The sequence below is a fragment of the Rhincodon typus genome, chromosome 19 (assembly GCF_021869965.1).
Source record: "Rhincodon typus isolate 14 chromosome 19, sRhiTyp1.1, whole genome shotgun sequence".
NCBI classification, from domain to species: domain Eukaryota; kingdom Metazoa; phylum Chordata; class Chondrichthyes; order Orectolobiformes; family Rhincodontidae; genus Rhincodon; species Rhincodon typus.
Genome location: NC_063350.1, coordinates 10,674,033 through 10,690,880, shown reverse-complemented (window position 1 = coordinate 10,690,880; position 16,848 = coordinate 10,674,033). Strand labels below are relative to the sequence as shown.

Genomic DNA, 16,848 nt, shown 5'->3' with positions numbered 1-16,848 from the left:
CTGCTTTGCTTTTACCTCTCTAGTCGGGTCAATGTGGAAACAGAATTCAATGAAGAGGAGGGGGCCACTCAGTGCGACAAAGTCTCTGTTTGTCTGTAACAGGCAGCCACGTTGTACCCGAGAGTCAGAGCAGATCCCAATATGGATCACAGAATCCCTACAGTGTGGAAGTAGACCATTGGGTCCATCAAGTCCATACCATCCCTCCAAACAGCATCCCACCCACTTCCACACCCCTACGCCTGTAACCCTGCATTTTCTATGGCTAATCCACCCAGCCTGCCTATCTCCTGACACCACAGGGTAATTTAGCATGGTTAATCCACCTAACCTGCACAACTCTGGACTGTAGGAGGGAACCAGAGTACTTGGAGGAAACCCACGCAGACACGGGGAGAATGTGCAAACTCCATACAGACAGTCACCCGAGGGTGGAATCGAACCCGGGTCCCTGGTGCTGGGAGGCAGCAGTGCTAACCGCTGAGCTACTGTGCTGCATATGGATGAAACAGATTCCTGGGAGCATGTATAACTGGTCGTGGACCGTAATACAAATGCATACGTTAACCACTGCTAAGAAATTCACCAAAACACAGAAAAGGAGGCCACTTTGAAGGGTAAATTGAGAAAGGTTTAAATGGAAAACTAAAGGTGTAACAGACCCCTTCTTTTTAAACATGCCAGAGCAAACAGTCTATTAACGTTCTGTATGCAAACAAGTTAACTTACACAAAAAGCTCACTCCAGAGGCAAAACACATGACTTGAAGGTGATCAAATATGGGGAAAAGTATCTCTCTGAAAAGGATCAAGACATTAATATGATTCCTCTAAGCGGACATACCTGTACTGCATCTGGAGACACTGATGACTGGTTTTTTGGATGGACTGTCAGTACTTTCTAGAACATGACCACAAGAGGAGGCTAAGGCAACAAAATTAAAAGCCTAGACAGAGGGTGAGCAAGCCAGAGGTGACGCAAGAGACACCACCCGCTGCCTCCCCCCCCACCCCACCCAACTCCAAAGTACCCAGCACAGAACAGCATTCGCTTGCCAGGAGGCGATGCCCACCAGCAAGTTTGCAAGGATTTCAACTACCCTCTGAAATCACAGAGACCAAATGTGAATTCCTTGTGTGCTTGCCAGCACGAAATGGCCCAGTGTTTATACCAGATCAGTTTCTTGAGGGGGTGGGGGGAAGAGAGATGGGGGGAGAGAGAGGGTGAAGCGAGAGGGGGGAGAGAGAGGGCAAAGAGAGAGGTGGTGAAGAGAGAACGCAAAGAGAGAGGGGGGAAGAGAAAGTGCGGAGAGGGGGGAGAAAGAGCGTGAAGAGAGAGGGGGGAGAAACAGCGCGAAGAGACGGGGGGAGAAAGAGCACGAAGAGAGGGGGGAGAGAAAGCGAGGGGGGGGGAGAGAGGAGGAGAGAGGGGGGGGAAGAGGGTGGGGGGGAAAGAGAGGGGGGAGTGTGTGTGTTCAGGAAGGCTGTTCTGAGGAGTTTAATAGAGCAGGAAGGAGGGTAGAGCAGTGATTTGCTCCAAGCTCAGCGTCCTCTCCCGCACCCCACGCTATGGCCCCGAGTTGGCAATCATTTCTTAGCCACTGCCAGTTAAGCCAGTTCCAAATGCCAGGACTGCAGCACTCAAGTTAAAATGTTAGAAATCTGCAAAGAACTGAAACAAGGCATAAAATGTGGACATGTATTGTTTAGCCAGCATCTGCAAAGCAAAAAGACAGATTAACATGCATCCCTTTCCTGGGAAAATCCACTGCCAGTCTCATTATGGACTGAAATTAAAACAGAAGATCAACATGACTTCTAATAGATTCAGGTCCGATTAAAAGGCCACCTATTTGAAATGTCAATTCTGCTGCTCTCTCTCTATTGATGCTGCCTGAACTGCAGAGTACTTCCAGCAACGCTTGTTTTTATTCACATTGCCACGTTGGGCAGTATTTCACTAACTTGTCGTCAAATTTTTATTAGGCAAGGCTTACATGCCCAAAGGTGGGGATGCGGTGTTAGGGTACAGACCAACGCCAACTGGACACAATGGTGCGGAGCAGGCTCCAGGACACGCTGAATGGCCTTCACCTGTTACTATATTCCTTTGCACTGATCTGACCGTACATTCGTATATATACTTTCTGCGCACTGCTATAATGGAGTCACTCCTTGGGCAGGTTTACATCATCCCACCTATTAAGGAGGGGTGGGGGTGTTGGGAGGTCAACTGTCTGGTTTGGGCAGAACAATAGGGAAGACATATCATCGGCAAAACATCGAGAGTTTTAGCCGTGACTCCCTCCCTTTCCCCCCACCCCCGACACACACAATGGAAGACAGATTGGTTCATTGAAAACCCATTCATTTCCACAGCATTAACATTGAGCAGAAACTGTCAGCTTAAAACCTCCCCCTACAATGATGGAACTGATGCAAATCAGGGGAAAAAAACTATTAAGTTTTTTTTTGAAATGGGTAGAGTCAAAAATTTTGCAGTCCTGTACAGATCAAATTAACAATTACAGATTGCGTGAACGACTCCAAGGTAACGTAGTCAGTCCCAGCTTGTGCATACAATAGCTCCGCAGAACCAGCTCAGTAAACCCTCCCAGTTAGTGCTCAGAATGGCCACACTGCCTCTACCCGAAAAACGGGAACATTTCTTTCCTTCAACGCAAAAAAAAACGACAAAGGTGTCAATGTGGAAACTTTAAATACACCAATAATTCTTAGCAATTTTTCTTCTCGATTTTTAAAAAAAAAAGCTCTCTCTAAAATGTCCAGATGGTAACTCGCCTTCTTAAAATGTTCAAACACTGCAGTGTTCCGAGAGAGCGAAAGCAAGCAGAAGACAGATCATGGATTCAGGTTCACTGGAACAGAGGCTCGTGGTCAAGTCTTGGGGGGGGGGGTAGGGAGGAGGAGAAGAAGAGGGGCTTCCTTTCGTCATTCTGTAACAGGCTCCCCCCACCCCGATCAAAACAACCTGGGAATGGCCCAGTCACATACACCCATGTACTTCTGTCCACACTGTTTCTGTGGTTTAAGTTGACCAATCTCCGACCTTGCCACAATGTCCCCGTGGTCAAAGATCCTTTTGGGTGCCTGATGTATCTCACACAGGACAGCAGGAAGCGATCTGCTGCACTTTGCCCAGGTCCGTGAGGAGCTGCTTCATCCGGTGCTTGAGCTGAGGCAGTCGGGTTAGTGGGTCAGGAGGCTCCAGCTCACCAGAATAGTCCAACCAACTCTCGAGAACTAGGAGCCAGACAGAACAGGGAGAAAACAGCATTATCATAGAATCCCTGCAGTGCAGACAGGGGCCATTCAGCCCATTGAGGCCACACTGAAAAGCATCCCACCCAGACCCACCCCTGTAACCCTGCATTTCCCATGGCTAACCCACCTAGCCTGCACATCCCTGGACGCTACGGGGCAATTTCCCATGACCACTTCACCCTAACCTGTGCACCTTTGGACTGTGGGAGGAAACTGGAGCACCCGGAGTTAACCCACGCAGACACGGTGGGGGGCAGGGGGTGGGGGGGAAAGAATGTGCAAACTCCACATAGACAGTCACCCGAGGGTAGAATCGAACCCGGGTCCCTGGTGCTGTGAGGCAGCAGAGCTAACCACTGAGCCACTGAGCCACCGTGCCACTCAATTACTTGTGACAAAGCTGTGCACCAGCTCGCAAATTTCCTTCTACAGTTCCATCCACGCTCCCCACAAAGGCAACTCCAAAAGCAGCTCCCAAACACACACCATCCAAATGCAGACTACGTCATCCACCTCCTCATTTTCACTACCCAAAAGGAGTGGTGGGTGGAACTTCAACACACGGCCAAAGTTATTACAGATTAATAATCTGTACCCAGGCCACTGTGTGTGAAATCACAAATCAAAACATTCAAAGTATTTTCAATATTATCTGCTGCTGAGTGATTTAAGAGATGCCTTTAAAAGCAAAGACAAAGTAGGTCACCAATAAATGTACCACTGACTATCTGCAGTATGGAAACATGCCATTCAACCCATATGTTTAATGCCAGCGTATATGGCCCACCCAAGCCAATTCAACACAACGGCTTGCATTCTTCACACGACTCAGCAGCTTATGGGTTCAACACAAGAATTAGGAGCAGCAGCAGACCATTCAGCTCATCGAACCTGCTCCATCACTCAATATCATCACAGCTGACCTCGTGCTTCAACTCCAGTTTTCCGCTCACTTCACAAATTTCTCCATTCTGAGACACTGAAATACATGCAACCTTAAGTACACACAATAATGCTACAGGCACGGCCTCGTAGGATAGACAGTCCTCAGTGAGGCAATTTTTAACATAGAACATAGAACAGTACAGCACAGTACAGGCCCTTCGGCCCACGATGTTGTGCCAAACTTTTACCCTAAACCTAAGTAATGTCTATCTAACCTCCACCCCTACCTTATACTATCATCCATATGCCTATCTAATAGCGGCTCAAATGCCCCTAATGAGGCCAACTCCACTACCCTCTCCGGCAATGCATTCCACGCCCCTACCACTCTCTGAGTAAAGAGCCTACCTCTGACATCTCCCCTATATCTACCTCCACTCACTTTAAAACTATGCTCCCTCGTAATAGCTACCTCCACCCTAGGAAAAAGTCTCTGGCTGTTCACTCTATCTATACCTCTGATCATTTTGTACACCTCTATCAAGTCACCTCTCATCCTTCGTCGTTCTAAAGAGGAAAGCCCCAGCTCTCTCAACCTTTCCTCGTAAGACCTTCCCTCCATTCCAGGCAACATCCTGGTAAATCTCCTCTGCACCTTTTCCAACGCTTCCACATCTTTCCTGTAATGAGGAGACCAGAACTGGACACAATACTCCAGATGTGGCCAAACCAGGCTTTTGTATAGCTGGAGCATAACTTCATGGCCCTTGAACTCGATCCCTCTATTAATGAAAGCTAACACACCATACGCCTTCTTAACAACTCTATCCACCTGGGTGGCAGCTTTCAGGGAACTGTGGACATGAACCCCAAGATCCCTCTCCTCCTCCACACTGCCAAGAATCTTTCCGTTAACCCTGTATTCTGCTTTCAAATTTGTCCTTCCAAAATGAAGCACTTCACACTTTTCAGGGTTAAACTCCATCTGCCACATCTCTGCCCAGCTCTGCATCCTATCAATGTCTCTCTGTAACCTAGCACAGCCCTTCGCACTATCCACAACTCGACCCACCTTCGTATCGTCCACGAACTTACTAATCCACCCTTCTACTCCTGCATCCAAATCATTTACAAAATCACAAATAGAAGAGGACCCAGAACAGATCCTTGTGGTACACCACCCGTAGCTGAGCACCACGTTGAATATTTTCCATCCACTACCACCCTTTGTCTTCTAAGGGTCAGCCAATTCTGAAACCAATCTGCCTTATTTCCCCCTATCCCATGCCTCCTTACTTTCTGCATGAGCGTACCATGGGGAACCTTATGAAATGCCTTACTTAAATCCATGTATACCACATCCACTGCTCTACCTTCATCCACGTGTTTGGTCACCTCTTCAAAGAATTCACTAAGGTTTGTGAGGCATGATCTACCCCTCACAAATCCACGTTGACTATCACGAATCAAACTGTGCCTATCCAAGTGATCATAAATTCTATCTCGCAGAGTCCTTTTCAATAATTTGCCCACCACTGACGTAAGACTAACTGGCCTGTAATTTCCGGGGTTATTCTTATTCCCTTTTTTGAACAAGGGAATGATGTTTGCCTCTCTCCAATCTTCCGGCACTATACCTGTGGACAGTGAGGACGAAAGATCTTCACCAAAGGCCCTGCGATCTCTTCCCTCGCTTCCCATAGAATCCTTGGATAAATCCCATCAGGCCCAGGGGACTTATCTATCTTCAAGTTCCTCAAAATTCCTAGTACATCTTCCTCACTAACATCGACCTCCTCTAGCCTACCAGCCTGTTTCACACTGTCCTCCTCTACAACTAGGTCCCTCTCAGTTGTGAATACCGAAGAAAAGTATTCATTACGGACCTCTCCTATCTCTTTAGGCTACGTGCACAAATTCCCTTTACAATCCTTGATCAGCCCTACCCTTTCTCTGGTCATTCTCTTATTCCTCACGTACGTGTAAAAAGCCTTGGAGTTTTCCTCGATCCTATCTACCAAGGTTTTCTCATGCCCCTTTATAGCTCTCCTAAGCCCTTTCTTCAGCTCCTCCTGGCTAACTTATAAACCTCTAGAGCCTTTTCCGTCCCTTGTTTCCTAAACCTTATATAAGCATCCTTCTTCCTCTTAACTAGCCATTCGACCTCTCTTGAGAACCAAGGCTCCCTCACTCAATCGCATCATCCCTGCCTGCTAGGGACAAACATATTGAGCACACGCAGTATGCATTCCTTAAACAAACAAACAATCTCCACATTTCTATAGTGTTCTTCCCTGACTGCATCTGTTCCCATTTTATGTTACCCAGTTCTTGCCTAACAGAATTGTAATTACCCTTTCCCCAATTATAAACCTTACCCTGCTGTATATACCTATCCTTTTCCATGACTATTGTAAAAGTAACAGAGTTATGATCTCTACCGCCAAAATGCTCCCTTACCAACAGGTCTAACACTTGGCCCGGTTCAATGCCAAGCACCAAATCCAAAGTGGCCTCTCCTCGTGTTGGTCTATCTACGTACTGTGTCAGGAATCCTTCCTGAACGCACTGGACAAAATCCGTTCCATCTAAACTATTACAACTAAAAAGTTTCCAATCAATATTTGGAAAGTTTAAGTCACCCACGACTACAACCCTGTGACTTCTGCACCTTTCCAGTATCTGACTCACAATCCGCTCCACGACTTCTCTGCAACTATTAGGGGGTCTGTAAAAAACCCCCAACAAAGTGACTGCTTTTTTCTTGCTCCTGACCTCAACCCAAATTGACTCTGTAGACATATCATTATCGAACTGCCTTTCAGTAGCTGCTATACTAGCCCTGACTAGCAATGCCGCTCCCCCGCCTCTTTTACCACCCTCCCTATTTCTTTTAAAGCATCTAAATCCCGGAACTTCCAACAATCATTCCTGTCCCTGAGTTACTGAAGTTTCTGTAATGGCCACAACATCGTAGTTCCAAGTACTGACCCATGCTCTAAGTTCATCTGCCTTATTTCTGATACTTCTAGCATTTAAGTATACACACCTCAAACCGTCCCTGTGTCCACAATTACGCTCCAACAACCGCAATTCTTTATTAACAACCTCACTCCCTGTTGTGACTGTTGGAAGGCTGAATACCTCATCTTCTGAATTACAAATCTGGTTCCCCACCCCCTGCCAATCTAGTTTAAACCATCCTGTATAGCTCTAGCAAACCTCCCTCCCAGGATATTTGTGCCCTTCCAGTTCAGGTGCAACCCGTCCTTACTGTACAGGTCCCACCTTCCCCAGAATGTGCTCCAATTATCCACATCATGGAAGCCCTCCCTCCTACACCAGCCCTGTAGCCACGTGTTTAGCTGCACTCTCTCCCTATTTCTTACCTCGTTATCACGTGGCACGGGTAGTAATCCAGAGATAACTACCCTGTTTGTCCTGGACTTCAGCTTCCAACCTAACTCCCTGTACTCGTTTTTCACATTCTCAGTCCTTTTTCTACCTATGTCATGGTACCGATGTGTACCATGACTGCTGGTTGCTCACCCTCCTCCTTAAGGATCTTGAAGACACGATCCGAGACATCACGGACCCTAGCAGGCTGGAGGCAACATACCATCCGTTCGTCTCATTCACGTTCACAGAACCGCCTGTCTATGCCTGTAACTATTGAATCCCCCACTACAATTGCTCTCATATTCTCCCCCCTTCCCTTCTGTGCCACAGAGCCAGACTCCACGACTTAGTCTGAAATAATCAACTGCCTATCCTGAGATTGTGCCTCTATGTTCTACATTCTCCAACCCAGGGGGAAACAACCTCTCACAGTTGCTGCCCTGTCAAGATCTCGCAGATCGAAAGTGCTGGAAGATCATGCAGTCATCATGTCAGAGGCTGCAGACAGGTTGGGGGCGGGGCAGGAGGGGAAGCGAGCTTGCTGTTGTTACAAACATTTAACATTATCCCTGTGTCCCTAAAGTCTTCACTGGGTACAACATTCTGACTGTAACCCACAAAAGGTGCACAATACCTTCCTGCCTTCCATACTCTATTCCTCTACATATCAGCTCAATAGGACCCGAGGGTACAGCCTCAGAATGAAGGGGCGATGAGGATGGAATTTCTTCACCCAGAGAGTGGTGAATCTGAGGAACTCATTGCCACAGAAGGCTGTGGAAGCCAAGTCATTGAGTGTCTTTAAGGCAGAGGTAGAGAAGTTCTTGATTAATAACAGCATCCAGGGTTACGGAGAGAAAGGAGGAGAATGGGGTTGAGAAATGTATCAGCCATGATCAAATGCTAGAGCAGACTCAATGGGCCGAATGGCTTAAATCTGCTCCTATATATTTTGGTCAAGCATTTTTAGGCTTTTTCTATTTAATCACCTTGTCTTCTCACCAAAACTTCCACAATTGCAATGGAAGGCTTTGTGAATGCTTTCAGCATATTTCCTATCCCACGTGTTTGTTTCAAAGTCTTCACAACATAGCACAACACTCAGCTCACCCAGTCCATGTCAGCTCTGCAGTGTAGCCTAATCCAATCCTCTCTCCCCACAGTCCTGTAAAGTTTATATCCCTTGAAAAGCCTTGAAATTTCCTTTTGCTACTATTCATGGTCCTGATCTCCAACAGCCCCATAAGCAGCGAGTCCAGGTCATTACCACACATTGTGTTAGTAAGCTCCTCTCCCACGTCTTCCAACGCATTACTGCCCCTGTGCCTACCCCACTGACAAACATTAACTCAGCATGGTCTAGCTCTTGTACCAATGGGGATCATGTATCTATCAGATTAGTCTCTGATGGAGCATCATTGTTGGGTATGACGTCAAAGACCCTAAAGCCCCACACACGAAACACAGGAACAGACAAATGTCACCATTTACCGTCCAGCTCTTTCTCAATGAAGTCCATGCGATGGCAGACCTCGTCCTGCAATGACTCGACGTGTGTCAGTAAGTTGACCTGCCACTGCAGCTGGGGGTCACTGGACCCTTCGTTCTCACTTTGCTTCAGCTCACAGCTTTCCTTCTCCGCTTCTGCCTCGGGAGATGTATCGCCGCTGCTGCCACGGACCTGAGAGAAGGTAGACGGCACTCGGTGAAAACATTCCCGCTGGGAGATCCGACGATTCAGAGGAGGGGCTGTGTGAGGGGGAACCAGTCCTCGCTACAATAAAGTACAGAGCTTCCCAAACCCTTTCTCACAGTGGCTCCGTGTGGTAGAACTCCCAGAGTTCCCACAGCAAAGTTACAGGCACAAACCCAGAAATCTGAATTTTCTGATTTTCTGAAGAAGGGTCGAGACCTGAAACGTCAGCCTTCCTGCTCCTCTGATGCTGCTTGGCCTGCTGTGTTCATCCAGCTCTACACCTTGTTATCTCAGATTCTCCAGCATCGGCAGTTCCTACTATCCCAGAAATCTACCTATTCTGTACGCTCTTGGGGACAGTGACCAGGCTAAAATTCCTTCACAGTGAGCCACATGTACTAGCAAAAAGAAAAGATGCTTATGGCAACTGATCCCCGAACTGTCAAATCTCATCTGCACTGCTGTTGTGGACCTCATGGCTCTGATCGCTGGTCTCTTAACCTGCACTGAGGGCGAGGAGCCGTGATCAATGATTTGGGAATTCCTGATATACAGCTATCCACAAGAGGGAGGTCAGAAAATACAGATGGCAGTTCTCGCTCACCACCAACCACACCTCCTCCCACATCCCCAACCGAAGCTGTACACAGGTCAAATTGGACACCCTCCAATACAGTACCGCTCTCGCCAAGGCGGAATGTACAGAATAGAAGCAGGCCATTCAGCCCAATACACCTACACAATGAGAAGATTCCTCAGCAGCCCACACCTCCAACACCATCTCTCACTCCACAAGGGGACACATAATTCTGATCCGGTACATTTCCCATCTTGTTGGTGTTGGGAGAAGTACGGCAGGTAAATACTTGGGACGTTAAACACCTGACCTATTGCTGGCTGGTGTGACCCACTCAGGTGGTGACCTTTCCAGATAGTTAGAAGTGGAATGACTGACCTTGCAGGAACCGGCTTGCTCTCGGCGAACCTCGAGGTCAGGCTTTCCCGAGTCGTCGTCGAGATTCCGCCCGAACCTCTCGGCCAGAGTTTCGTCTCCATTCTCCCTCATCCTGCCGATCCCCTCATCCAGCGCGGAGTTGCGGGTCTCCACCACCAGCCTCTGCTCTGCCGCGGGGTAATAGGCCCGAGGCTTCTGGTAACAGTGCTCGTTGGTGATGTAGGACTCTTCGATCATGGGAGCTCTGTTCTGCTGCTCAGCCGTGCCATTCTGTGCCCTGCATGGTGTGCTGGCGCTGGCGCTGACCCCGCTGTTGCTGTCCTCGCTGGGCGCACTCTGCCTTTCCCTCAGCTTCTCGAAGGCCGTCGAGGAGATTCTCCATGGCTTGCACCAGAGCTTCAGATCCGGTTGGTCTTTATTCCTGGTTGGAGTTGGGGAGACAGAGAACAGAACGCAGGCCATCAGCCCACAAAGTGGGTAAAGTCAACAGACTCAGATGTGTGCAGCTTCCCAATCGCCGTGGGGGGAAAAAAAAAATGCGCTCTGCCTCAGTCTCACCATCTGCAATGGTACAGTCCCCTCTCCCAGTTCACATGGCATCCAGCCCCTGGGGTTAATCACTGAGGGTGCCACTTTACAGAGGGTGGGCCCACCAGGAACCCTTCCATGGTTTGGCGCAAGGGGTGGGGGGTGGGGAGAGCCTCAACGGATACCCTGAGAGCGAGAGGGGCATTGTCCAGGCCCCTGGCTCTCCTGTTCAAACACACTCATCTCTTAAAAAAAGCTGACTACACACTTCTCCTCATCGTTCTTGCCATCATTCAAATAAAATTCTTCAGCTGAGGGGAGGTTTACTCACTGCCACAGGGCATTTACAAACTAAGCAACTTCTGTGACATATAGCAGGGGTTGCATATGTATACTATCTCTATACAATAATACAGTGCATACCACTAGGCACTGGACTGTTAATCCATTACCCAGGTAATGTTTTGGGGGACCCAGGTTCGAATCCCACCATGACAGATGGTAGAAATCGGATTCAATAAAGAATTTGGAATTAAGGCTCTAATGATGACCACGAAACCATTGTTCATTGTCAGAAAATACCTTTGTCGTTAAGGGAAGGAATGTGACTTCAGACCCAGAGCAATGTGGTTCACTCTTAACCGCGCTCTGGGCAATTAGGAATGGGCAATAAATGCTGGCTTAGCCAGAGGTGCCCTCATCCCGTGAATGAATAAAACTGTGAACAAAAACGGAAATTGCTGGAAAAGCTCAGCAAGTCTGGCAGCATCGGTGAAGAAAAAAAATCAGAGTTAACGTTCCCGGTCTATGACCCTTCCTCAGAACTGATGGTAGCTGGGAAAACGTTGGTTTATATGCAGAAGATAGGGAGGGGGATGGGGTAGGGAGTAAACAATAGGATAAAGGATAGAGCCCAAGGAGAGTGAACAGTGGATGGACAAAGGAATTGATAATGATCTGGCTAGGAGGGTGAATAGCTGTTAATGGGGATTGTTAGTGACTGGCAATAGGTAGTGTGTAATGACAGGCTATGTGGTAACAAGGACTGGTGTGTGTGGGGTAGGGGGCTGGGACATGGAAGAGTTTAGCCGTAAAATTATTGAACTCGATATTGAGTCCAGAGGGCTGTAGGGTTGCCAAGTGGAAAATGAGGTGTTGTTTTTCCAGCTTGTGCTGAGGTTCGCTGGAACACTGCAGCAAGCCAGAGACAGAGGTGTTGGCTAGGGATCAGGGTGGTGTGCTAAAGTGGCAGGCAACAGGTAGCTCAGGGACTTTTTTGCAAGCAGAATGTAGATGTTCCCCCTCCCTCCCTACCTTCTGCATATAAACCGACGTTTTCCCACGTACCATCAGTTCTGACCCGAAATGTTAACTCTGATTTTTTTCTTTACAGATGCTGCCAGACCTGCTGAGCTTTTCCAGCAACTTCTGTTTTCGAACCTGATTTACAGCATCCGCAGTTCATTCGGTTTTTATTATGAATAAAACTATATCTGCTGTACAGTAACAATAAAAACAACGCGATGGAGAAACTCAGCAGGTCTGGTAGTATCTGTGGAGAGAGAAACAGAATTCATCTCTCGAGTCCAATATGATTGCTCTTTGGATCTCCAACCTTGACAGTATGTTGACACCCACCCCATGGCCAGGGCCCAGTAACTGGGGTTCCAGGCGCTAAGGAACCCATTGTGCTGGTGCTGGGACCAGTATGCACAGGCCCTGGTCTGGAGGAACCCAGGCCAGGGACAGCACCAGGATCCGTGACCTCTGTCCCTGCGCCTGGCACCCCCTCCATCCGAGGTAGATGTTGTATCAGCTGTCACCATTGCACCCCCCAATGGCAGCATTGAGTACTGCCTGGGGAGGTAGGAACCCAGCTCCCCTGGAATGACCCACTGCTGCCCCTTCCGCATCCGTTTGCCACGAGACAGAATCACACAATCCCTACAGTGTGGAAACAGGCCCTTCGGCCCAACAAGTCCACACTGACCCTTGGAGCATCCCACCCAGACCCATCCCCTACAACCCACATAAGCTCTCCAGGAGTTCGCTGCCCTTGTCCTTCTAAGTAGGAGGAGTCATGAGTTTGGAAGATGTTAAACAGACTTGGTGAGCTGTTGCAGCGTATCTTGTCTCTAGCACACAATACAATTCTGTGTGCCAGTGGTGCAGGAAACATTTATGGTGAATGGAGTAAATGGGCTGCTTTATCCTGGATGGCGTCAAGTTTCTTGAGCGTTGTTGAATCGATTTGGGAAGTGATCAGTATTCCATCACACTCCCAAATTGTGCCTCGTAGTGGGGAAACAGGAGGCAAGTTACTCTTTGCAGAATTCCTTGGCTCTGACCTGCTCTTGTAACCACAGTATTTATATGGCCATTCCATTCAATTTCTGGTCAGTAGTAAACTGCACAATTCAACAATGGTAAGGCCACTGAATGTCAATGGGAAGCAATTAGATTCTCTTTTGGCGGAGATGGTCATTGCCCACATTAGTATCACTTATCAGCCCAAGCCTGAATATTGTCCAGGTTTTACTGCATATGGACATGGGCTGTTTCAGTATGAGGAATTGTGAATAGTTCTGAACATCGAGCAATCATCATTAAATATTCCCACTTATGACTTTATGATGGAGGAAAGGTCATTCACTGACAATGTAGCTGAACATCGTTGGACCTGAACCTTACTCTGATGAACATCAGCTGTGATGTCCTGGGGCTGTGACAGTGCAGTTCTAATTTATCTATAAACTGTCCAACTTTATCTTAAGATGTAGAAATTAGTTAACTAATTCAACAACTTAAAAGATGAACAAAACTTAAAGCAATGATCCAAGCTCCATGTGTATTTGCCTTGGGTTTGGAAGAAAGGTGGCAACTGCATTTAAAAATAAACAGCTAGAACAATGAAAGTCAGAATTTTGCTACAGCTTCTCTTGCCTTTAAAAACATCTTTAATTTGTAACTGAAACCTGCAAATATTAGCAGCAGTATCTAAACTGGAGAATCAGAAGGCTTACATTTCCATCACTTGGCCTACATACACAAATCAGGCACATACCAGTGTCAGTATTTTTACAGCAGATTTCAGTCAATCGTTCTCCAGGGCTCTTGTCTGGTGTGTTGAGCAGGTGTGGTCGAAGGAGTGATTAAAGACAGTCATTCCGAAAAGGGGACAAGAGTGTGGGCCTCGCCAGCTCTCCACGCGGCAGCAGAGATCCCCTCCCTCCTCCAGTATTATATAGAGTCATACACCACAGAGACAGACTCTTTGTCCAAACTTGTCCATGCCGACCAGAGTTCCTCAATGGAACTAGTCCCATTGGCCTGCATTTAGTCCATATTCCTCACAACGTTTCCTATCCACGTAACTGTTCAGGTGCCTTTTAAATGTCATAATTGTACCAGCCTCCACCACTTCCTCTGGCAGCTCATTCCATATACACACCACCCTCTCTGTGAAAAAGTTGCCCCTTAAGTCCCTTTTAAATCTTTCCCCTCTCTCCTTAAACGTGTATCCCTAGTTTTGGACTCCCCCCACCCTGGGGAAAATACCTTGGCTATTCACACTATCTATCTATGCCCATCATGGTTTTACAAACTTCGAACAGGGCACCCCTCAGCCTTTTACACTCCAGGGGGAAAATGTCCCAGCCTATTTAACATTTCCTTATAACCCAAACCTTCCAGTCTAACATTCTGGTTTACTTTTTTGCACCCTTTCCAGTTAGTAACATCCTTCCTTATGCAGGGCAACCAGAATTATATGCAGTGTTGTCACATTGAGTTTTTGTTTTATTCACTCATGGAACAGGGGCATAGCAGGCTGGACTATTTATTGCCTGTCCCTAGCTTCCCTCGAGAAGAGTTTTCATCCGGTATTCCATCATGGAATAACATTGAGCCCAGCAGGTGTACAGCCTGTGGGAGAAATCACCTCCTAATCAGACTTTCACATTCTATGACTCAGAAAGGTCACAGGAGCAAGACTCTTGATAAGATTTACATTTGTACATCTCGAAGCCTAGTTTCACACATGAACCATTTGAAATAACTTTGTTTCCAGAGCACGATTCCGTTATTTTCTTCGGAGAAAGAATAATTAGAAATCATATACTTAAAAGGAGCATTCACACACCAATGATCCATCAGATGGTCTCAGGACCTCTGACAACACAAAAGTATCACAAACATTGCCCGATAATAAAAGCGCACCACTCTAGACGCTGTAAAATGGAAACTGCTCCCTCCTCCAGTCTCCAACAGCCCGGCCGGGCTCAGGTTGAACGACTGTCACATTTCCAATCTTCTCCAAACTCACTCTGCAGCATGAAGTCAGAGCAATTAGAAGACTCCTTCTCCCCACCACCGTCCCCCACCCGACACCCCAAACCATTTCCACACCAATAAACTCTCTCTCAACAAGGTGACACATAATTATGATCTGGCACCTTTTCCATCTTGTTGGTGTAAGGAGAGGCACAGTAGATAAATACCTGGGACAATAAACACCTGACCTATCATTGGCTGGTATGACCCACTAACGTGTTGACCTTTCAACGAAAACGTTCAAGCCATCGGCACTCTGACTTACTGCAGGATGTATATCTTTAGCTGCAGCCCATGTAGCACCTCGATCACCTTGTGGACATCCCCCAGTAGCTGGTGCGTCGAAACTATCTTCCCACTGTTCTGATGAGAATAATTCTCTTTTAGAAAGGTCAGGCCATGCATGTGGCCACTGCTTAGCCACTCCTTGTCATACCAGTATCTGGAGCTCAAACGCTGATCTACAGAAGAAATAATACATCAATCAATTGGCACTTGTCAAAAAAATAAAAAAATCACTGAAGGCTAAGAACTAAACATTTCCCACGCTCATTTAAGCAACACAGAAGCCGAGTGCAGAGTTTCCACTCAATTCCATTAGTGTCACTAATGAGTCACACTATTATCTGTGGCTCAGTGGGTCTAGAATTTCTTAGGGTAGCATCCCATGGCCAACTACCTTCAGCTGCTTCACTGATGACCTTCCCATCATTGTGAGGTCAGATGTTCAGTATCATTCACAGCTCCTCAGACACTGAAACAGTTCATGTCCAAATGCATCAAAACCTAGACAATTTCCAGGTTTGGGTAGATAAATGGCAAGTGACATGCATGCCACACAAATGCCAAGCAACTACTAACCCCAACAAGACAGAACCTAATCATCTGCTCTTGATGTTCGAAGGTATTTTATCATTGCTGAATCCCACACAATCAACATCCTGAGGGTTATCATTGACTGGAAACTGAACTGGGCTAGTCATACAAATACAGTGGCTACGAGAGTTAGGAATGCCACAGCAAGTAAGTGACTCCCCAAAGCCTTTCCACCACCTACAAGGCACAAGTCAGGAGTGCGATGGAATACTACCCACTTGTCTGGATCAGTGCAGGTCCACAAACACTGAAAAAGCTTGACACCAAAGCAGCATGCTTAACTGGCATCACATCCAAAAAAAAATTCACTCCTTCCACCATCAACACTCAGAAGCAGCAGTGTGTACCGTCTACAAGACACACTACAGCAATTCACCAAGGCTCCTTAGACAGCACCTTCCAAACCCATGACACTACCATCTAGAAGGACAAGGGAGCAGGTACATAGGAACACAACAACCTGTAAGTTACCCTCTAAGTCACTCACCATCCTGGCTTGGAAATATTTTGCTGTTCTTTTAGTGTCGCTGGGTCAAAGTCCTGGAATTCCCTCCCTAAGGGCACTGTGGGTCTAATTACAGGACATGAACTGCAGCATTTCAAGAAGGCAGCTCTCCACCACTTTCTGCTAGGGACAGTTTATAAAGACTGGCCAACCAGTGATGCCCACGAGTGAACAACAGAAAATGAACTGTACTCTGGTGAACATGTAAGATTGTCCCACAATACTTGAATAGGAATTTTCTTGATCCTCGACCTGTGCCTCCACACCAGCTGAACACAACCATCATTGTTGACTGAGATAATAAGGTGTAGAGCTGGATGAACACAGCAGGCCAAGCAGCATCAGAGGAGCAGGAAAGCTGACGTTTCAGGTCGAGACCCTTCTTCAG

The 16,848-nt window shown here is 47.2% G+C and overlaps 1 protein-coding gene across 4 annotated transcripts in view; it reads right to left on the bottom strand.

The window, feature by feature from the left end:
- Nucleotides 1-1,423: 1,423 nt before the first annotated feature.
- Nucleotides 1,424-16,848, bottom strand: part of LOC109932966 (PHD finger protein 20-like) — a 53,984-nt gene continuing 38,559 nt past the window's right edge. For all 4 annotated transcript variants that reach the window (XM_048608399.1, XM_048608400.1, XM_048608401.1 and 1 more), the window contains 4 exons: nucleotides 15,345-15,540; nucleotides 10,220-10,640; nucleotides 9,060-9,249; nucleotides 1,424-3,263 (listed from right to left, as the gene is read on the bottom strand). In XM_048608399.1, coding sequence (XP_048464356.1) covers nucleotides 3,121-3,263; nucleotides 9,060-9,249; nucleotides 10,220-10,640; nucleotides 15,345-15,540 — 950 coding nt within the window. In that variant the 3' untranslated portion in view covers nucleotides 1,424-3,120. The remainder of the gene's footprint in view (nucleotides 3,264-9,059; nucleotides 9,250-10,219; nucleotides 10,641-15,344; nucleotides 15,541-16,848) is intronic.